This window comes from Chelonoidis abingdonii, chromosome 6, assembly GCF_003597395.2.
Source record: "Chelonoidis abingdonii isolate Lonesome George chromosome 6, CheloAbing_2.0, whole genome shotgun sequence".
NCBI classification, from domain to species: domain Eukaryota; kingdom Metazoa; phylum Chordata; order Testudines; family Testudinidae; genus Chelonoidis; species Chelonoidis abingdonii.
Genome location: NC_133774.1, coordinates 100,872,216 through 100,896,265, shown reverse-complemented (window position 1 = coordinate 100,896,265; position 24,050 = coordinate 100,872,216). Strand labels below are relative to the sequence as shown.

Sequence of the window (24,050 nt, the reverse complement as noted above, 5' to 3'; positions counted from 1 at the left end):
GACTGAAGGTCACTTTCCAGAGCATTGGCCTGTTGTTGTACAATAAACTGTTGGATGTTTTTTCAGTGCCAACTTTATCAGTGATACTGACTCCAAAGAACCCTTTGCAGGAAAGCCTTTTGAACTGCTGCTGTCTGCTGTAGGGTGTTGGTGGAAGGAGACATGGAAAGGGAAGTGGAGGAACTAGTACTGAAGAACAATTTCCATTCTGCAGCATTGTTTTGTTACAACGATTTCCCCAGCTGCTAGTCCTGATTACGACATTTAATCCAGTTCAGATATTGAGGCAGTGTTGAATTCTTGAGATTATTTGACAGGGAGGAGGGAACTTGAAACACTGTGGTTGAGATTTTCAAAACCACCTCAGTGGGTATGATGCACAATTCCCATTAATTTTAATGGGAATAGGATGTCCAAATCTGTGAGGCAGTTTTGAAAATGTCAGCCTTTTTGCGTTGTCTGCCTCTACCTGCTGCTGCTTTGTTAAATCAAAGTTGCTAAACTGATTTACCCCATTTTAGAATTGGGCCCTTTGTTTCAATAGTGCAGTGTATCTGGAGACAGGCATCTTGTGTTATCATGTGTTCCTGACATGAAGCTCTCTCTTTCTTCCCCTCTCTGTTTTACAGTAATGTTTATTATGATATGAAATCCATATCAAACAAGCTCTGGAAATATAACCGTTACCGCTACATCATGACGTATTATGAGAAGCCATGGCTGCCACCACCTTTCATCATTCTGAGCCACATTGGCCTCCTCATAAACCACATCTGCCACCATCGTCCCCCAAATGAGCTGGATCAAGAGGAAGGCGATGTTGGACTAAGTAAGCAAAGGGCAGGTTTTCCAGACCTTCTGCTGGGGGGCCTACAGGAATCCCTAAGCGATCAGGGATGTTTTGCTAGCCTTGATAGAGGGCTTGATAGTGAAAGGGACACTTCCTGAGGTTTGTACTGTAAGACCTAATTTGGCTATCAGCCGAGTCCAGAAAGGGGTTGTGTCACCACCTGCCCTGCAACTCTGGGTGCCTTAAATGCTATGCTGCTGTGCCTCACAGCCCTGATGCTAACAGCCCACATACAAGTATGTAGGTCACACCCTGGCTTCCACCATCCAGTTACTTTTTGCAGAGTAAGCCCAACACCACCCCAGTTCTGAATTTCCCCCATACCATCTGCTGGTGTGACAATCTGCTGAGGTTCCCAGAACTGTGTGTTACAGTATTACCCCCTTTGCCTGAGCAAGTGAGATTTTTTTGGTACTGATAACTTTTGTGGCAACTCCCTGATTCTACCAGTCCAAACCTTTCCTTGCTGGCAACAGTCAGTGAACTTCAACTCCTGAATCTCCCAGGGCTGACCAGTCCTCTCCTGGAACATTGACAGACATTATTAAGTTCCTTGCTCCTTTAAGGAGACAATACACTACAGCTCACTAATTTAACTGGGGTTTGACAACACTCTTATTTCAATCACAACATTGAAATGGTTTATAGTAAAATGAAACTAAGTTTATTTAACAAAAGTAGGTGATACCAAATATAAGGAATAAAGGTAGACTGGGTTACAAGCAAACAAAAGTAAAAATACACTTATAAGATTAAAAATTAATTTCAGGAAGTTACAATCTTTACCTCACCTATATTTGGTTCCCAAAGACTTCAACCTTCTTGGTTGAAGGATCAAATGTTCTGTGTTTTCAAGAGCTCTGGATTCTTGAATCCCTCAAGTGAAAGACAACTCAAATGTCTTTTTGCTCCATCATATCACCCCAAAGTTCATTGTCTCTGTTTCAAGGGCCAGGAAGGCTTCCTGCTATTCTTTCCTTCCTGTGGACATCCCACCCCCCTGCTAATTCATGTGTGTTAGGGTATCCTCTGACACCTTATTCACTCAGAGGTATGTTAGGATGGCTTCTGAGACCATATCCAAGTGGTAGCCCCTGAGACCTTATCTACTCATTTCCCAAGACCTCAGCTCAACTCCAAACCCCTCAGAGGTTCATTTATTAGCATACAGTCAAACTATATGGAGCTGATAAGATTCGTGTGGGGATGGGTACAGTGTATACCACGCACAGAGAGTATAAAATTATTAATCAGCTTATATGCACATTCTGAAACAAACTGCCACATGTGCCTTCTATTCTACCTTGTATCAGATGCTCTGTAACTGGTTCATTAGTTTCTGGGAAACAATCTCGACACAGATCACAAGTTGTTCATGCGCCGCACATATGCTATCTCTTGCTTATTGCCCTACTTTCTCTTTTCTACTAGCTACATATTTTACATATTTACAAGGCTACCGTGAATGCATACTTTGTTCATTGTTGCATGCCCTTGTTCAGAATAAATCTACAGTCCACACTTTTTTTCTTTTGTAGATACAACTTTTTCAGTTTAATCATATTTCTTTCTCTTTTTGTTTGTTTTAAAGATGTATTACTCAACAGCATATTCCTAGGACCATAATGGTGGCTATTAATTGTATACACATTAGCAACAAACTTACTGTCTGAACCATGGCTTGGAGGCTAACCTCCTCTAGGATAGCCCACCATAGCTTAACTGTTTTTGCAATGCTGGTATAACCATCTCACTGCTTTGTTTGGATATGAGTTGGGTGATGGGTACCAGCTGTTCCAAAGTGCATTCTGCTAAACCCTGATTTTATTTCTGCTATTTCCTGAACCAAATGAATTGCAAGTTTATTACTCTACATACCACATGCAATGGCCTTGAACATATTATCATGATCAGCAGTTCTGTCCATTACGTTTTTAAGATCCAGGTTTAAGAGAGGATTCCTAAACTTGGTTACTACTTTTAAAACATCCTTTTGCCTATATTTCAGTTACATTATTAAAAAAAAAAGATAGGAGATATAAGATTTGTATCACCACAGGAAATTAAGGTGTGAAACAGCACATAGGCCAATTAAAATAACATTGCTTGGGCCCATACTGAAAGTGGTCCCCTTCAGCCACTACACACTACTTGCCATTCCCAGTATACATAGTATTTATTTCACCAACTTCCCAGCATGCCATCTATACTGTGCAATTTGCAGACTGTTTCACCACAGTGAACCCATGCGCCAGCAACTCTGTCTGTAAGACATTACACATGCACACGTAAATGTGCCCCAGATGCAAATAGCAATACAAGTCTGGGGCTTTGCAAGTGTAGTCACTGCCAACAACTTAGGGTGGAAGGGTAATCTAGTGAATATAGCACTAGGTTGAGACTGAGAAATCCTGGGTTCAATACCCAGTTGAGCCACAGACTTCCTGCATGATCTTGAACAAGTTGTTTAATTCTCCATCTTTAATATTGGGATAAAATGTCCTTACTTCACAGGATTGTACCTTCATTTATAAATCTGAAATCCAGACAGGGCCATTGTAGCCATCTAGTTTGACCTCTAGCATAATACAAGCCATAGAACCTCACCCAGGAAGACAATACTCAGTACTGAGAGGAAAAAATCCATTAATGATTCAGGTCCTAAGATCGTGTATGATGAGGTCATATAAATACCTAAATAGACAGAGATGTCGAATAGTTAATAGTGGTCAGGAATCTATGCCTGATTCTTCAGCGAATGTAATTTCTGACCCATGCACTTGACCTGTTGTGCAATGTCGTACACAGGTGGAGTTTTCCTTCTTGCTGCTATAGCAATCAGGCAATCATGACATTTGATGACCTCTATTTCAGCATGAGTAAATAAAAGCTTCTTATAGATTTAAAGAAGCCATAAAATGAAACTATTCAAAAGATTTGGTTATGCAAATGAACAATATAAGTAACAGAACGTTCCTGCCTAGGTAGTTTCCTGCCCACATTCAAAATATCCTCTTCAAATTAGATGCTAATGTTGATGTTACTTAGCTCCAGGATGCTCTACTCCACAGTAATGGACAACTTTATACTTTTTGGAATACGGTGCATTGCAGTATGCATTCTTTATGCTTATAACGGGGTGTTTCACAAACACATCCCAGGTTATTGCTTATCTGTGCTTGCTGTGCTGAAGATGTATCCCTAAAGATATCAGTCATGATCAGAGCTGATAACTGACTCCATATTCAGGATTAAGTAGTTAGAGTTTGACCACTTCACTGCTAGTCCTTGTTTCAGCTCCTGTGCTGTGGAAGGATGCAGCATCATTCCTTTGGAGTAGTAATGTTCCTCTGGAATATTTGCATGCCAGAAGTGAGTAAACTGGCACATGGGACAGCTTGTTTGTAGGGCATAGAAAACCTAAAAGAGCTGTTTAGCTCACTTAAAGGTTCTTTGAATAGAGAGGCTATTGACTTGGCTTCACACATTTTTTTCAGATAGTTATTTCAGGTGTTTGAATTTGCTTACAAACCAAAACTACATCCAAAACAGCTTGGTAAGTTTTTTCTGCATCAAGTGAAAGTTGTGTAGATCATTGCCTACCCAGGACATAGGGAAACAGTGCCACCCAATGGAAAATAAATGCATATACAAAGGCATGGTAAGTGGAATCATCCAGACAAGCGCAGAAAGATCATGGGAAGGATCTATTAGATTACTGAGCACAGTCCACTGCAAAGAAGAATGTAGTACTCCAATAGAGGATGTACCATGTATTACAAAGACACAAAAAAATCTTTTAATGTCAACCGTTGCTAACCTTTGCTTCACAGTTTCCGCACAGTTACCACAATGTAGAGGGAAACTTTGGTATCTCAGAAACCACTATGTGGTAACTGCTGACAAATGCTGTCCATTGCAGTATAGTTGCTAAAGACAATGGCAAAAGAGAATTTGAAGACCAAGTGATAGGAATTTAGGTCTATTTTTTTAAAGAATTTTTTTGCCAAATGCATTGTGTGAACAGAGATATTATAGTTCCCAAATCTGAGAATCCCAATACATGAAGAAACGTATCTCTGGAGCATTGAAATCCACTTTGAAGTTGCTGGAAAAAAATGAATTTGGAAGATATGGAGAAGAAAACAGTGATATATCCTGAAGAGAAGTTCTCCGGAGACTAATTCCTTGATATCGTTTACATGTTTTAGCAGTAGATTTGACTTTACCAATTTTGTGAAAAAATCTTTTATTGGTCTACTGTAAGAATAGTCTCAAAGCATGCCAAGCTTGTTACATGTATCTGGAGTTGTACATTAAATATGTATTGCAATATCCCTTGGTTAATATTTGTATACATATGAATGTTTGAAAGCAATTGAGTGAAAAATAACTCCATGACCATTTATCACACCGAATGTTTGAAAGAGCCATGGTTGCTGTATCTGGTGTAAGTTCTCTTTAGAATGTTTTGAGACAAGGTAGAGCAGTCATATGAAAGAAGAGCCTCATAAGTAAGTCGTATAGTGGAAAGTATTGGTTATTAGGTATAACTATATAAACATAGTGCATGAAAATACTGGAGAGGAAAAGTATCTTTAAGATGAGTTATTTGGCTGTGCATTTTCAAATCTTCTTATAACATGGGTCAACATACAAGAGGGCTTATATCAGCTGCCCTTTCTCTCTTTGGATTGAGACATGCTATAAAGCACATATACGCACGTTTGGAATGTACACATATCACTAGTTTCCATATATAAGCACAGTTTCAAGAAATTAAAGGAAATATATTTTAACAGTTTCTTTCTTTTTTAGTGAAGTAGGACAAATGAATTTCTCTGTCAGTATGTTTGGTACCAGCTATCATCTTATTTGTTTAGAACTCTACCTGAGTGATGAGGACTTAAAGAAACTTCATGAGTTTGAGGAGCAGTGTGTGGAGAGGTACTTTCATGAAAAGAATGAAAGTTTGAATTCCAGTGCCAGTGAAAGGATCCGTGTAACATCAGAAAGGTATGAGGGGTTTGCTGCTGCTGAAACCTACCTAGAATGGGTATAAAAGATTGTTGGCTAACTAATGTTTTGAGTACAAAGTGTGGTTGCTCTAATATACATGTGCAGGGAAAGAGGAAAGGGCTTATATAACCCTTTCTCCCACCCTGCATCCATAATGTATCTGTTTAAACTAAGTGCAAAGTGTGATTGGTTAATGGTTCTGGCAGAAATGCACTCCTACATGTGTGCAGTACATGAGCAATTGAGGGTGTAGCTTGGGAATCACACCATTTAATCTTTGCAAACTAGGTACCACTAAGCGAATGGTAGTGGGGTTGAGCATGCATAACGCATTTTTTTTTGCAGGTTTATTAATTACCAATGATAAGCATTCTTCTCACAGTGACCCTAGATGATGTATACCTATCATTCATGATATGGAGGCCTAATAGCTACAGCCCACATGGAATTACCTTTGTTATGCTTTCGGCTACACTTCGTCCCTCTAGTCATAACGTGTCAAAGGTGTGCTAGCTGGGACTTACAAAAGCACAAGTGCTGGCCTAACTCAGCTTCCTCATTCCCCAAAACGCCTATTGACTTCAATGGGAGCAGAGTTAGACCAATGACGAGCGCTTTTGAAAATCTCATACAAAGTGTCACCATTGAGTTATTAGCATAAATTTATTTTGCCTAGTGAAATGTAGCCCACTTAACACATTACCTATTCATGGACTTCATTTTCCACATACCAAACCAAAATGCATAAAAGAAACTGAATGAGTCTTGTTAAAAAAAAAAAAAGCCAATAAAAAGATAGATTTGTCCATATAGCAAATTTCTATTATACCAGGAAGATCTGAGTTAATTGAAAACTGAACTGATAAACAATAGATCAGTTAAATTAAAATGTATTTAGTAGAATAGAAAGAATCCCTCTTAAAAGAATACTGCTTAAATGAATAAAAATTTTGGATGACCATGGTTTCTTTGTGGCATGATTTCTGTTCAGCACAGCTGCTGATTTAGATTCTTGGAGGTTTCCAGAAACAGTGCATCCTTTAGATACCTTGCTGCCAATAGAATGTAGTTCCTCTTGTGTACTGCGTGCCTCTACTTTAATGCCTTTGTACATTGGTGGGATGACATATGGAGAGATTATATGATCTAATCTATCTATAGCTAAAACTAAGAAAATCATTTAGTTAAAATTAATTTATTTGATAATTTCAGATTGGGAACTTCTCACAATGTACATTAGGGGTTTGAAGGTCTTAAAATACTTTGCTTGACTGGCAGATGAAATCTACAGAGAAAGTAAAAGGTAGTATTCAGATGTATAAAATATGAACCAAGGTGGCAAATAGATCCTTTGAAAAAAGTTCTTTTCCCACCAGGCTTTTATATGTGAGAAATGAAAAAAAACAATCTGTAGCCCTATGAGCTCTTTTAGAGGTGTGTTTTTTTTTTCACAAGAAAGAAAGAGACCTCCAAAGACTCACAAGCAATTTACCCATCTTTTCCAGTTCTCTCTTGTTCTCCATGATCATCAGCTTTGTGCTAGGGAGTGGTGGTTAATTTGATTGTGTTAATTATTAGAGTAGATTTACCCTCCAGGGAAAAGTCAGTGTAAAATTCATTTTAGGCTTTCTAGCTTTTAGCCCAGTAATTCTGAATGTAGATCATGAATCAGGTTAGTTTGTTATCAGATGGAGGTGTTTATGAAGATGGAAATCACGGTAGAAAACTAGGAGTGGATTGTTTTAATTAGAGAATAGTAAAGATTTTCTGTGTTTTAATGTTTTCATTCATCATTTCAAATAAAGAAATAAAATAATACAAAGATTTCTGCTTTATTTTTTTAATATGGGTGTGTTTTCCCCTAGAGTGGAGGAGATGTTTTTGCTGCTGAAGGAAGTGCATGAGAAGGTGTTCTACATCAAAGACTCTTTGCTTTCCCTGGACAGCCAACTAGGACACCTGCAGGACCTCTCTGCCTTGACTGTTGATACCCTAAAAGTCATTTCTGCTGTAGACACGTTGCAGGTAGAAGAGGCCCTGCTGGCTGAGACAAAGCACCGAGCCTATAGGAAACTGCCACATAGCTGGAATAATGCCATGTATTCAAAGACTTTGAGCAGTTTGGAATGTTTGAATGATAAGAATTACAACTACTACAGCATGCCTCCTTCCCTTCTAAGGAACTTGGCAAGAAGTCAATGGTCATCAGAGTGCCATAGCCACACTGTTGAAACTGGGGACTACAAGGATGTGAAGATAGCAGGCATCCAGAAAAAGCAAGAAATAGAAAGTGACACACTCACTTCTGGGGTATCCTCTGAGAGTAAATCAACTCCTGGATATGGACAGTTCCTCTTGGTCCCACATCAGGAAGCTGCTTCCACTGAAGAGGTCCACTTGAATTTGTCCCTTCCAAGCATTCCTGCCAAGTACAGGCGAGATGAGTTGGCAGCTAAGCAACAAAATAACCACGGTAGCACTGTATTGCACCAAAGTTTGCAGAGTACTAATCTCACTGAAAAAAAGGCAAATAATTGCCAAGAGAGACAATGGGACTCCATTATTCAGTTACCGTCTGAGAAGGATAATAGGATTGTGGTGGAGCACTCTGTGAGTCCCCAGCCATCTGCCACTGACAGGGAGACCTTAGTGCCCTCACACAACCCCAGTGAGGAAACCAGAGGAGGTTATGTAAACTGGGGGTTCTCTGAAGGGGATGAAAAAGGAGTTTTATGCAGTGAGAAAAGGCAGCAATCGTGCATGCATTTCACCTGTAACAGTGACTGCAACTGCACCCGTGGTACTTCACAGCATGTCTGGATCAAAGCATCAAAATCCTTCTCCTACAACTCAGACAAATCAGGATATGACAGTGACACCTCAGAGCCTGAGCCCATGTGCCAGCGTAGCACCATCTTCTGGATCAATCCACTCAGAAGAGACTGGACTTTCCACAAGAGCAGCAGCTTTCAATCCTGCAAGGGAGAGAAAGTGGGGAAGACCTGCAAAACCAAAGGTAGTAATATTAAAATATTATATTATGATAGCATCTTTCACTGAGGTTTGGGGAACTGCATGGGGGAAAGGATGGAGACTATTCTTCAGTTCAATATTATTTATCGAACCTTCACTTTCTAATCAAATCTCTGTTGTATAATAATTTAATTTTGTTTTTCTTTACCCTCAGAGCTATCAAAATGTGCTGAGTTGATCCCATCTGTGTGGACAGAAGCAAAACAACAAAACAGAGACAGACAATCCCAGAAGGACAAGAAGAAACAAAAAACACTTCAGGTACCGGTAAGTACAGGTGTAAGCTGAATGCCATGTTCTTAATATGCCTTGGTAGCTCTTTAGTGACAGTATTGTAGTAGGGGATAGTAAAGTTAGCATTAATGCCCACTGGGGTTTTAGCCCTGGAAAAGTACTGCAGTCATGACCAAACTGGAAAGCCCCTAAATAATTAATCCCAAAACTATTGTTTTGCTTTGTTTTTGTTTCAATTCTCTTTATTTATAATGTTTAGTGGCTCAATTCTGCACCCACTGAAGTCAGTGAGAGGTTTCCATTGATTTCAAAGGGTGCAAGATCAGGCCCTAGATCAGTTTTGTGTGGTAAGGACTCTATCCTCACTTCCTGATTAAGGCCAGGGTTTGGGAGGGTGCACTTGAATAACGGCTGGGACAGAAGAAAGGAGCAGCTTCAATCATGCCACCAGCTGCTGACAGTCAAGATCCAAGCTCTTCTGACGGGAGCCTGTACAGAGAAAAAGAAAAGCCCCTTCTTTGCCTCTGACCCACAGCAACCCAATGCCCCCATTCCCTGAGTCCTAGCTGCTTTTTAAGGGAGTGTTGAGTGCATCAGTATTTTTTTACAAACAGATTCCCAGCATCTTTGTGAGCTGGAGATTGGTTATCCCCATTTTAGTGATGAAAAAACTGAGGCAGAGGAAGGTTTAACTCATTTACTTAATAATGGCTTATTGTGCAGCCTTACCAGAGTTATGAATAGAACCCTGAAGTGATGATTCCCATCACTAGACAGCATGATAAACAATTATATTTTAAAGATTGTGTATTAAGAAGTCGCAGGACTTTCATTTTAAATATCAGCTGACCAGCTTTGTAACGTTTTCTATACATGTGCAATGTGTTTTCTGCAACATGTAGCAAATACAGAATATATTTTTCTCAGTTATTGTATTTCATAGTGGCTAGAGCTGGAATCTAGGAGAGAGAAAACCCTACGTTTCATCCTCTGCCCTGTCACATGCCAGCTAATACTGATCAATTCTCTGTGTTTCAGTTTACTAACCTATAGCAAGGGAAGAATAATACAGTGTAACCTGAGTTATCTGAAACACCCACAGGACACCAAAACCTTCAAGTTCCTTTCTGCTGTTCCACAAAATATTATGTGTGGAATTGCTTTACCATATAAGCACTTCAGCCAGCTTTGCTTCCCTCACAGCCTCTGCTCTTCCTTGTCCCTGCACTGCCCCTGTTCAATTGTTTGGCCTTGGGCAAAGCTGATAAACCACTTCCATTACTTGAGCATCTTTTTTTCTGAAGGTCTGAAATCTGAAACAGGGCACCAGGGGCATTCCAGGGATGTATGGATAGGGGAGATTAGGATAACTGGTATGCTGTACTTGTCTTTCTCATGGTGGTATTTTGAGACATATTTCACATTGTTTGTAAAGCATTTTGAGACCTTATGCAAATAAAAATAATTATTGTTGGTATTCCTCTTGCAATGATTCTAAGAATCACGCCACATAGGAGCTGCAGAGCTGCTTGTCTTATAATATTGAGTACAATTTTTTCTGTCCCATGCCAGGTGATTACAGTGGATGGTTGTCCCCAGAGCACCCATATGAGCTCAGAACCAGCAGAAAGCTGTTTCTTGGATGAAGACAAATACAACAAGAACTGGCTAACTGTATCTAATTTCAATCAGCTAAGTATGTAACATTCTTCAGCTGATTAAGCTCAGAACTCCTGAATAAACCAATAACAGTTCATGAGCCTAAAGGGTCATCAATCACTGACACCTCGGGAGGCAAATTATAGGGTCAGAATGTGAGCAGACACTACACACACTCATTCACTCAAAGGAATGGGTAGACAGAAGCATGGAGTGGGTGGAGCCTGGGATCCATCTTCCTCCAGTTTGCCGGCCACCACAGCTGAGCTCTTCCAGGAGTTGGGGTAGTAACCTCCTATTGTTGTAGTACTGTAGCAGATTACTACCGCTCAGGACTAAACTGGGATTAGGGAATGGAACTATGTCTCTGTGAGGCATGATTCCTGGCTTGGGGAATTTCTGGAGTATCACAGCATCTCACTGTACAAGCACAATCTAGCTGCTATTGGTAATTTTTGAAGAGTTTGTGGTCATAGGAATTATTATGATACTGTATACATTGGTAGGTTAGCTGGTTTTTGGTAATTTTAATCCATTTGATGTACCAACCTTCCATTTTTCATTTGCAGCATAATGGATAATTGGCCATAAATTCTTAGATTACTCAGTGTCATTGCTCAGAATACATTCTTCACTGAGAAGTAAATTCATGTCACCTGTATTTGAGTGATAAATTCTAAGTAGTGCATCCAGTGTAGCTGTAGCCATGTTGGTCTCAGGATATTAGAGACAGAAGGTGGGTGAGGTAATATCTTTAATTGGACCAACTTCTCTTGAGAGAGACAAGCTTCTGAGCTACACAGAGCGCTTCTTCAGGTCTAGGTCAAGTTCTAAGGAATGACATTTCAGATTCTTGAAAGAGCTAGAGAATCACTGCTATACCTTGTACAGACCTCATTTTAAGAGTGAGATCCTCCCACAGATCACTTTATCTCCTGATTGTCTCTACACAGCTCTTAGATTATGATTTGCAGACCACCAGGAAAAGTACCATGGAGCACAGGTGCTCTACAGATCAGAGTATGAGAAGGCCTGGGCTATTGGAACCTGTAGGCTAACAGAAAGTGGGAACAATCTACTTCAGTTTTGTGAAATTCCATTGTTGCTTTTATATTATTGGCTTCTAGAGTAATACATCATACAGATACTTTATGATGTTTATTTTACAGTAATAATGCTTTTCATTTCAGTTTTAGAAATGTATTTTCTCTGATTACTTTCTTGGATAGGTTTGGAACGTCTCAGTTATATGCATCAGAAAATGAAAAATCAAGAAACTGGTAGGCACTCTTTGCAAATCTGTGACTCTCTGAGGCAGTCTCAAGAGGTAAGACCTGAGGACATATCATGGGCCAAATCTTCGTATAAATTATTGTAGCTTCCATAGATCTACACTGATTTTCATCAGCTGAGCTTCTGTCTAACGAGACACCATTTGATGTGTGCAAAATTTCATTTCGTGCTGGCAGGGAACATCTGTGGTAGTAAATGAATACTTAACAGCTATTAACACTTAGCAACAATTAATAAAGTAGGATATTAAACTAGTGAACCATGAAATGGGAGTGTGTGTGAAGATGATAGTCAGAAAGGTGAGCATTTATTAATAATTCTCTAGGCCATTAAGCAAATACACAGTCTGATGTTGAATGTGTGAGCAGAGTTGATTAGAGAACTAAGGCAACCTTGGGCAAGTTCATCTTTTTAGCTATTAGATGACAATATTTGTTGTATGCAAAGTGAGAGTTAAATATTTGTTCTAGTGCAAAGGTGTTTCTTACTGTATTTAGTGTGGTTTTCTTAGTCTCTGTCTTCTAAAAATTATGATTTATGAGAACTGATTTGCAACCTTATATGACGGACTGGCTAAATGGGAGTTCTTCAGAAAAGGACCTGGGGATTACAGTGGATGAGAAACTGGATATGAGTCAGCAGTGTGCCCTTGTTGCCAAAAAGGCTAATGGCATATTGGGCTGTATTAGTAGGAGCATTGCCAGCAGATTGAGGGAAGTGATTATTCCCCTCTATTCAGCACTGGTGAGGCCGCATCTGGAGTATTGCATCCGGTTTTGGGCCCCCTACTATAGAAAGGATGTGGACAAATCAGAGAGAGTCCCCCGGAAGGCAATGAAAATGATCAGGGGGCTGGGGAACATGATTTATGAGGAGATGCTGAGGGAACTGGGCTTGTTTAGTCTGCAGAACAGAAGAGGGAGGGGAGATTTGATAACAGCCTTCAACTACCTGAAGGAGGGTTCCAAAGAAGATGGAGCTAGGCTGTTCTCAGTGGTGGCAATGAAAGTAGACTAGATAGTCAAACCTTTGTTTCTAGTCAGTTTCACTGTTTGACTTTCCTGTAGTATCAGAATATTGTAGTTTTGAGTTCCAAACACAACAGAGTACATTTAAATTTAAACAAAAGATTTTTATATTGAAGAAAAAGAAATTATAGAAACATTTATACTGATCCTAGATTCTGTAAAATATTAATTTTGGGATTAACTTAATTTGACAATAAATCTTTAAAACAGGGCATAATCTATTTTTAAGAAATGAGTTTTCCCTGGATCAGTGCTTGTCAGACCAATCTATGGATCAACATTGGTCCCCAAGTCTTTCCTTATGCCTAACAAGATTAAACATTTTGAGAACAAACCAATGAATTGTGGGTGGGGAGGTGACCTGTTACCAGAGGAACTTTCATGCAAAAGGTAATCTTCTGGATTAAAACATGGGAGAACATCTGAGCTAGTTAATTTTAAAACTAAATTTAAGGTAATATTTAAAGATGAGTTTTATCTAGTTTGTCTTAAAAGCTTGTCTCTGATCTTTTTATTTGAATCCTGCGGCACTCTTTTTTTGGGGAAAGGAATTTGTCTTGGTCAGATGTTTTCAGAGGAATTTTGACATATCTGACGAATACATGAGGATATCCCAAAGTTAGATTGTCCTATAGGAGCATTTTCCCTGATGTAGCTGGAAGGTTTTGCACTATTAAAGGGACTAAGAACCTTTGACTGACCAAAATGAAACATATACAATCTAAATATCATATTGACAAACTCCAAAGTTCTTAAAAATACACCATGCTTGGTGCTTCAAACTGTTAGATGTGTGATGTGTTTTCTTTGTGTCATGGCCTTGCAGGACCCATACTCTCTCAGCTCTGTATGGTCCCTGGGAGGAAGCCTCTTCAGTTTGACAGCCCGTCTCAGGAGTCACACTCTGGCGCAATAAGCCTTGGGCTCTACCACTTCTTGGAACTGCACCTCTGAGCCTTCAGCATGCCTATATCTCTCTGTGAGCCCCCTCAGGGAGTCCATTCACTCTGGAACCCCGGGGCCTCCACACCCTGACACAGCAATACAATCCCGATCTCTAGATTGCAGTCACTCTCAGCCAGTGTGAAAAAGAAGGGTTTATCTGAACACAGCACAGAAAGTTCTTAGGGCATCTAATATAGAAAATTTCAGCATTGTCCATCTGGGCCTGTCCAGCATCCAGGTGGGCTCAAGCTGCTCTTTGTACCAATCCAGAAGCAACTTCTTTCCAGCGAACCTCCTTATATCACCTTCCCCAAAAGCCCTTCCTTCGTCTTTTGTATTCTTTCCTGGACAACCAGATCACTTGGACCTTCTCTCTTCTGCCCTCTGTTCTCTCACTGGAAAAACCCATCTGGCTTCCAAGATGGGGTGGGCGTCCTGATCACTAGTTGCTAAGTTCCACTGTGTCCAAGCCATTGTCCAGGGTCCAGGCAGCTAGGCGAGGTCTCACTTGGTCATCTGCAACAACTAACACCCTCTCCCACCACCTCGTTAAACATGCAGCACATAGGGAAAACTGTGACACAGTAAAAAGATCAGGAGTACTTGCGTCACCTTAGAGACTAACAAATGTATTTGAATGTAAGCTTTTGTTAAGCAAATCGCCCAATTGTCACCCCTTGCTAGTGTAACACTGTAGGACACATTTTAAAGAACTTATCCATGAAATATTTATATTCCCTTTTTCTACTATAAAGGGAAACTCCCTAATAGTTTTTAAACTGCAAAATCCTTCCACATACACTTAGAATTTTTCCACAGTGGAGTCTGATATAGCTGGATCACTTAAATTATTCTACTATCTACCTAAATGCATGGAGATTCTGTGGAAAACTGTAACCAGGACAATTTCACGTTCGAAATCAGTGTAGGTTTAATAGTGCTATGAAACCCTTAGATTTCTGTGGTACCACTTATGGTAGTCAAATTAAGTACATATATATGTGTTTTCAGGACTGGAAGCTTTATGAATTGCTCTGATTATGTACATAGGACAGTGATATATAGAACGTACCCGTAACATCATTTTTCTTCTTCTCAGGATTTGAGTAATAGCATGATTGGGACCACCAGGAAGAATAATCTGAGCAGGAATTCCTCGTATGTATTCCTAACTATTTTGAAATACTTGCCACATACCTACAAAAGTAGACTAAGCCTGTTCTGTAGATATTGCAGATTTCCATTTTAGTTCTATAGCACAATTAGCAGGAGGAATTTGTGCATACGTAAAATGAAGGATTCGGGCAATAGACTTTTTTCAATAAAATAAAGGTTTATTGTTTAATTATAAAAGGTTAATAATTCCAATATAACTTCTAATTTTAGAAAGAACATCGATACTTTTATCTTTTTTTTATCCCAGTACTATCTAATTTTCTCATTCAGTCACCACAGCAACTTAACTACTTATTTTAATCTTCTACACTATGAAAGGCAACATTTGCTTTTGCTGCATAAATTGTATATTTCTTTTTAAAATAACAAAAATCATAAAAGGCTGTCATTCTCTGATTAAAATCCTTTCTATCAACTCTGCATTGGCAATAAGTCTGTCTGCATTTGCAAAATATTTGGCTTGCTTTCTATGAAGAGATTTTGGTGGTGGTTAAGCTTTGATCAAAGTGAAATAAAATCATACTAGCTTGAAAAGTGTCTTCAGTTTTCTTGTTTATTTCTTCAAACCTCTTGGATGTTTTTGCAGCTTGCTTGATAATTATCTTAATATTTGGGATACTTTCGTGTGTGCTTCTCTTTCTCTCTCTCTCTCTCGAGTTCATCACTGCAGCATACATCCCCACTACTTAGTAACGTCCCTGATAAAATAAATAAAAGACATAAAACAATTGCCACATTCCATGTGATTTCAACATGGGAGGAAAAAATACTGTTCTTTTTAACAGTCCATTGTGGCATACTTGCAGGCAGTCGGCACCCTGCATACATGCTAAACTGAGAAATGAACTCACAGGGCCTGATTCTGCTATCACTTACACTGGTCTGACTTCAGTAGAATTACTCTTGATTTATTCCTGTGTGAGAGGAGAATCATGCCCATAATCTTTTGTCTTCTTTCCTTCTCTCTCAAGCAAAAAGCTTACATTAACTTGAGGTAGGGTGACCAGATGTCCCAATTTTATAGGGACAGTCACAATATTTGAGACTTTGTCTTCTATGGGTACCTATTACTCCCCCACTCCCTGTCTCGATTTTTCACACTTGTTCTCTGATTACCCTAACTTGAAGCAACAGAGACTGTTAAATATCAGTAGCAGTAGGGTTTACTGTATAGCCTCCCTAAAGATCAGCTAATAAAGTACAAGGCAACTGCAAAAAATTGAGCAAGTCTGATTTCTTCCAGTAGTGGGCAGTGGGATACATACCAGCCAGCACATCAAAATGTAGGTTAAAATTAAAAAGCAAACAAACAATCCACCTACCCACCAAGCATATCTGATTGAAGCACTCTTTAAACAATATTGTTGTTATCTAAAGAAGACAGTGACCCAGAATTGTAAGCACAAACAAATGATCAGCTGTATGTCAAAGCAAAAACAACCTTATGCTAGTGATTCTTGTGTTTTATAAAGTGAGTTTAAATCTTTGTGAGTTTGAATTCACATTGTTCAAATTCTTTCATATCATTGCTTGTTTAATGACAGAAAAGTTTGAAGCATAATTTCCTATGCTTGATTCTAAAACAGGTTGAGAAGTTCAAAAGGCATTGACAGTAAGTTTTTGATTGATTATTACTTGTCTTTAATTCTTATTTGTAAATCCTACTTTCACAATTCTGAAATACATAACCCGAGGAGAAGTGATTCCATTGTAAGCATGGAGGGTAAACAGGAAGAGGGTTAACAATAATTAATACCCAACAGAAAGAATTGTATCTTTACAGTTAACTACACATAATGTGATATGTTTCCCCCATGCTAAAAGAAATGTCCATCGATTTTGCTTAGCCCAGCAATATAAAATATCACACACTTTTGAGCAGGAATTAACTGTGCTGTACTTAAAATGAGACAGATGAATTTTATCCTTTGGACTGCTGTTTACCCTAACTTGAAGGAGCAAGAGAGTTCCATTGGGTTAAATAGGAAGCTTGACATATATTTGATGGTTAAGTCTAGCATAACATTTCTGATTACAATGAGTGTTTCTAAGCACAGTCATGGTTGCAGCCATCTCTTGGGTACGTGGTATTGGGTCAGTTCTGCAATTCCTCTGCATGTGGAACTCTCATTCAAGGATCAGGTCCACTGTGGCATTGTCAGTGCAGGAGTTCAATGTCAGAGATGATAAATACATTTTCAAACTTCTTTGATATTCACTCAAGAATCTGAAGGATGACTTTGTCCAACAAATGTAGAACTTTTGTATGTAGCCTTTTTTAGTCAAGTTTATGTTCACAGTGGGTAGTACAATGGGTATTTGGGCTGCAGGTGCTACAGTTGCATATTAAAGAGACACTGTCAAGTTGAATTTTGTTGCAACTGCTTATTTTTAAAAATGTAAGTTTCTTGAAGAGCAGACTGGCTTTTAATTCCTTAAAAAGGTTTTCAAGATATTTTGTGTCCTCCTATCATTACAAGAGAATTTTTGGTTGGAATCAAGAATGGGGTGCCAGAAGAGGGGGTGGGGGGCAGGGGGCCATGGCCCTCCCACTTTTTGAAAGTGGAGGGACCTGGCACATCCACTTTTCTCCATGAGCCCTGCCCCTACTTTCCCTTCCAAGGCCCTGCCCCCAGGCCAGGCTGGCAACTGGAGCCTGGTTGAGGAACCCGGGCAGCTGTGGGCTGCCATGGACCCTCCACCTGCCCAGGGTAGGGGGTGAGAGCAGCCGCTGGCCCATGTCCTCAGCTAGCAGGTCCCCCACCCAGGGCAAATGGAGGGTCTGTGGCTCCCCATTGCGTCCCTGGTGGCTCTTACCATGGCTGGGCTGCTGCAGCGGCTCCGAGGCCCTGCCTCCCCAGCTAAAGCTGGGTTGGGATAAGAGCTGCTCAGGAAGCTGTGCAGAGCACGGATTCTCCACCCGCTCTGGGCAGTGGACTCTGGGGGTGGGGACATGGGCCGGGAACTGGTCTCAACCCCCTCACCTTGGGCAGGTTGAGACTCCACAGCTCCTCCGCCCAATCTGACTTCCGGCCCGCTGGGGGCAGGGGTGGGGACACAGAGGGAGTGGGGGCCGGGACCCCTGGCCCCCCCACTTTTGGGAAGGCTCCGCTACCACTGGTCAAGAACAACACCAAATATTTTGAATGCTTCCTCTCCTTCCTGTCTTGCCTGCTGTGACTTCAGTTTCAGTTTCAACTCTGCTGCTGTTGGCAGAATTTGCTGAATGATCTTCAGCATCACAACAACTGTGGAAATGTGCTGTCAAATAGTAAAGTAAAAAATTAACCATTTTTGGCAAACTTCTTTCAATTATAATAATTGTACAAAAATTGTTTGTACAAAACAGTAGTAGAAAAATTGTAGACAAATATGATTTTCAAGTTGATGGTGTCCCATCAGTGCAGCAAAGTAATTGTTTTTCTTAAAGTGTTGGTCCCTATGGGTATTCACTCTGGGTCTGCACAGGGTCTGTGCACCCAGAACAGAATTTTTTCAGTAGCAGTGTATGTGGGTCTGCTGCTATGTCAACTTGTACTGCAAAGCAAGGGCATAAGTGGCACCCGCAGCAACCGCCTCTTCAGTTTCTCTTCTACTGCTCATGGTCTGGGACTGAACTCTCCTTTGCCTATATGTTGTAGCTTGTTCAAAACTCTACTCTTGTAAATAGTCTAGCTAGTTATAAGTCTTAGTGTAGTTAGTTATTGGGGTTTGGGATGTTGCGTCCTGTTATTCCCCCAAAGCCTGGGCATTTATCCCCAAGGTCTCAGGCTTCAAGCCTTGCCTTCCCAGCCCCCAGGTCTTTCTGGTGAGTGACCTGCAGAACTGCCTCTATTGCCCAAGGGAATCACATGTCACATTGAAGTGTGAGATCCGCCACTGTTTTGTCCCATGGATTAGGCAGTCTTAGGAGTTCAGACTCCATTGGCATGAGATGGTACTTGCCATGAGAGAGCAGTCAGATCATTCCTTCCCTCACTGGCCAGAGCTGCTGAGCTGTGCCTTGTCAGTGGTGGTGGACTCCTCTACCAGGCCCAAAGACTCTGTGATGTGGAAGCATGATGAGGCTGAGCAGAGGCACCCTCCTAAGAGGTGGGTCAAATTTGCATTCCACACCTCAGAGTTGGAGTGCTTGGATCTCTAGGGTAATGCGCGCAGGCATCGATGGTACCAGGCACTTTCTGTGCTCCAGAACCAGCTACTAAAGTGTGCAAGAACTATAAAGAGTGCTCACCATTTGCACTGGTAGTACCACCCCACATGGCCAAGCCTGCATTGACAGATTCCATAACAGAGACTCCAGCAAGTTTTCCTCCAGCCCTGCTCAAGGGCCTGGCAATCTATTCATATCCTGGACAACCACACAGCTCAGGGTTCCTGGGCGCCACAAGAGTCCCTGTGCCACATCAACCACCTCCAGCTATGAGCAGTACACAGAGCATGTCAGCAATTCCTGCCTTTCATCCAATCCACTCATAAAAGTCAGGTCAAACAATATGACCATGGTTTACTACAGGGGTAGGCAACCTATGGAATGCGTGCCAAAGGCGGCACGCAAGCTGATTTTCAGTGGCACTCACACTGCCCAGGTCCTGGCCACCAGTCTAGGGGACTCTGCATTTTAATTTAATTTTAAATGAAGCTTCTTAAACATTTTTAAAACCTTATTTACTTTACATACAACAATAGTTTAATTATATATTATAGACTTACAGAAAGAGACCTTCTAAAAATGTTAAATTGTATTACTGCATGCGAAACCTTAAATTAGCGTGAATAAATGAAGACTCGGCCCACCACTTCTGAAAGGTTGCCGACCCCTGGTTTACTATATAAAGAAGAGGGGAGCCAGGTCCACATCACACTGCAGGGAGGTGGCACAGATATGAAATTAATACTTTCACAGTCCTATCACCCTCTTGGTAGCGCACCTACCATGGATAATGAACTCCTTAACATACAGCCTCATCAGGCATTTTCATGAGAGCCATGAATGGAAATACCACTCATCCATGGCACAACGGATTTGTCTTCTTCAGTGGCAATTCCCATCTTGGGACCTCTTTGCTAACTCAGGCAAACAAGAATTTACTGTTCTCGCAATGCACAGGGATGCAGCTCCAGAGAGCATGCCTTCCTAATACAGTGGTGAGATCCACTGATGTATGCCTTTCCTCCCATCTCCCTCCTACCATGCATCCTCAGGAAAATCAAGGTGACAGTAATCTTAATAATTCCTTAGTGGCTGAAGCAGTTTTGAGTTATGATGGCTCTCCAGGTGACCTCCCATCCATGCATTCACTTACAGACATTACCAAGTCTACTGTCACAGAATGGGGACAGACTCAATAATCCCAACCCCGCACCTCTCCATCTGACAACATGGCTTTTGGATGGGCAATGGGGTTAGAGAGATCCTGCTTGAAGAAGGTTGAGCCATCTTCCTCAATAGCAGGAAGCCCGCCACAAGGATGTGTTACATAGTCCAGGATAAACGAAATTCCAACATCTTTTGGGGACAATTGATGTTCATTGTACCAAAGGGAAAAGAGCTTCCATTTGGCTATCTTCTCTCCTTAAAATCTTTGGGTCTCTCACTGAGTTCACGGTGAGTATGTCTCACAGCCTTTAATGCTTTCCATCCCACAGTGGAAAAAATGTTCAATTTTTACCCATCCTAAACAATTTTTTAAAAAAAATGCATTATGGGCACATTCCCGGTGGTGTCAAGGTCAGTGCTGGCTAGGAGTCTGAACCTGGTTCTCTGTACCTAAAGGAATTCACTGTTTGAACTTTGGCCTCCTGCTTCCTATTATGGTTATCAGTGAAGATAGCTCTCCTCATGGTTATCACCTCAATCAGAAAGATAGGCAAACTTGAGGCCCTTATTACAGATCTATCTTATACCATCTTTTCCAAATATAAAGTATCGCTGATCCTGGGCACATAGAGAGCATATGCACTCATGGTGAATACACAGAACTCCAGTTACTATAAGGTAAATAAACTTCCTTTTTCACTGGGACAAAATGATCTAAAATATATAATGGAAACATTTCTATTAGTCTTAGGTAATGTAAAAGCTTGTTTTATAAAGCATAGATTTGGGACCAAATTTGACCTGACAGTGTCTCTTTAAATTAATTTTGCCAATAAATTACTTGTTTATATTTTTACAGCATTTTAGATGTCATGGGTTAATGGACCTGTATTATTATAACTTCAATATAATAGTACAGTTACTAGAATGCTTAATGACTGGGTATAAAGTTGCAAAAATCATGCCTTTGGGATTCTGTGAAGCATGATGGACAGCAAAGTGCTTTTAACATCCCAGAAGTGTAATTGGCTTAAAGAAACGACATGTCCTTGAGGTTAATATTGCTAGTCTCCCTTCATTTCCTTATATAAATAAGTCAGATGGCTATATTAAACTGATAACTGAAAACTGCCAACATGCCATACATTATAACATACTTAATGTCAGTTAGTGATTCCTCTCTTTAGAATGCTGAGCCAGTAATTCTGCTTAATCTGTTTCATGACAAACTTGAAGAGAATAAATTCAAAATCATGCATTTATCTCTGCTACAATAATTAACATAATGATCCTTTAAAAATAATTTCAGAAATCTCAGTCTCCTTGAAAACACCTCAGGACCTGCACCATCATTATTCTGGTAAGCAGGAGGTACTTGAATGACAGCTGAGCAACTGCAGCCATTGTTAAGATGTAGAAATTCTGGTAATATTTTTTATTCTTATGCATGCCTCAGTTTCCCTTTGTGCTTTGTACTAATATGAATTGAACATAGATGAAAGGGACAAGGTTTTGGACTCATGTAGCTATCTGAGTGAACCAAGGGTTCAGCAGTTCCTAACCTGAGGTTACAAATGCATGTAGACACTAATGTCCTAGGTTAACAAATCCAGAGTCTGCTAACTCAAGTTCTACTAACTCTGGGTTTACACTGCAGTGTAGACATACTCTTAGGCACTAGTAGCCAAGAGCAGAGCAAAGGCGCTGTAGAATAGGGGAAAGGTGTCAAGTAGCTGTGTTAACAGATGAGCTCATAGGGTATGGCTAGTCAGCAGCTAGACACCTGTGGCTGGCCTATGAAAGCCGACCTGGGCTCAGACTGCAGAGTTCTTTCACTGCTGTGTAACTTTATTCCAAGTTCAGGCTAGAGCCCGAGCTCTGGGTACCTCCCACCTCTCTGGCTCCTACAGCCTAGGCACCAGCCTGAGCCCAGAAGTCTACACAGCAATGAGACAGGCCTGCAGCCCAAGCACTGTGAGCCTGAGTTGTCTAGTTGCTGTGTAGACATATGCCTAGAGCTATAGGCTTCTCATCTGGGTTGAAGACAAAGGAACAGAGACAGGGAAAGAAAGCAGAAATGGTTCCTACAGCAGCATGGCTCAAGGGCTCACTGGATTTAGACTGTTTAGACTATGTCTTAACCTTTTCTTTCCTATAGACCTAAGGGCTTTCAAAGCCTATATGTCAGGTGACTAATAAATTGTTACCTTGGTTTGAAAAGGCTGCCTGGTGTCACAGCAAATACTTAGAACATTGTGTCCTGAAAGGGTAAAGAACAAGTCTCCCACAGTTGGCTGGACTCATTGCAGGGAGCCACAGAGAGAGAAACAAGAAATGCTAGCATGCAAAGGCCCAGTTTCAGAGTCATGGAGGCCAAGGGCCTGCCCATATGGAACTGTGTGGATCCTTGGGGTCTGGCATACCAGACCCTGTGAATCCGTAACACAAGCACATTATTTCTTTTTCTGTCATCTTCTGTGGCTCCCACTTCGTAGAGTCACACTGGAGAACCCCTCCCCTCCCCCTAGTGAAAGCTGTATATTAATTTCATACCTAACACTGTAGTGAGGCCATTTCAGGTATTTGTTGGCAAATGATGAAGGAAAAAGAATAGGCCCTGGCAATACAAATCTTAGTTTCACAACTGATGAAAACTTCAAGAACTGAGCTGTAATGCCCAGAAAAGACAGGGGCAATGGTTTGTTCCTAGCTGTCGCCTCCCATCTTGATGAAGTACAGTATTCACTGCAATTTCCCTCTTTCTTCTTGCTTGCTGGAGTGGATTTCTCCAGTTAATTTGTACTGTACTACTTAATCTGTGTTTATATACTTATGAACTCACTGGAAGTCTGGCAGGGAATAAATCATTTGGACACTGATTGCCCACTATGCTGTTTTATTCCTAAATTGAAAATGCGCAGAGATTGCTACAAAGCTGCAGGTTTCTGTGCTTTCGGGTGAGGAGGAGAATTGTCCAGAACCTACCAGCAGATGTCCCTGTAGACCACACTTCCTTAGACCCTTTCATGAGAAACCTTGGATAAAACATAAGCCAGTATACAGCTATCTGAAGTTCAGAGACTGTGCCATAGTTCCAATGAATAGTATCCAATTTTTTCATTCCGTGGACAGGCGCAACTCCACTGACTTTGATAATATTATGGCAGCGACAAATTTGACTCAGCATATATTGGGGCATGTTATTTAATTAGGTGATATTTTTCAACATAATCCAGACACTGACAAAAATAAGATGTTTTCGGAGGCTTCAGGGTTAATTTTTTTCATTTGTAATGCAAGGATGGACTTGTGTCTGTGGCAATGAATGGGACTCAGAGAATCTGGTTCAGTTCTGTATTTTACCACAGACTTCTTGTGTGACTTTGGGCAAATCACTTAATCTCTGTGCCTCAGTTCATATCTCTGTAAACTCAGGCTAACAGTACTTCTCTGCTTCTTAGATACTGTGAGGATAAATCCATAATCACTTGAT

At 40.6% G+C, this 24,050-nt stretch overlaps 1 protein-coding gene across 1 annotated transcript in view; it reads left to right on the top strand.

Moving 5' to 3' along the window:
• Window positions 1-24,050, top strand: part of TRPM6 (transient receptor potential cation channel subfamily M member 6) — a 121,993-nt gene that overhangs the window by 78,548 nt on the left and 19,395 nt on the right. Inside the window, 9 exon segments of the mRNA XM_032805269.2 lie at window positions 630-829; window positions 5,734-5,866; window positions 7,735-8,885; window positions 9,057-9,169; window positions 10,709-10,832; window positions 12,025-12,122; window positions 15,161-15,219; window positions 16,824-16,849; window positions 21,867-21,917. Coding sequence (XP_032661160.2) covers window positions 630-829; window positions 5,734-5,866; window positions 7,735-8,885; window positions 9,057-9,169; window positions 10,709-10,832; window positions 12,025-12,122; window positions 15,161-15,219; window positions 16,824-16,849; window positions 21,867-21,917 — 1,955 coding nt within the window.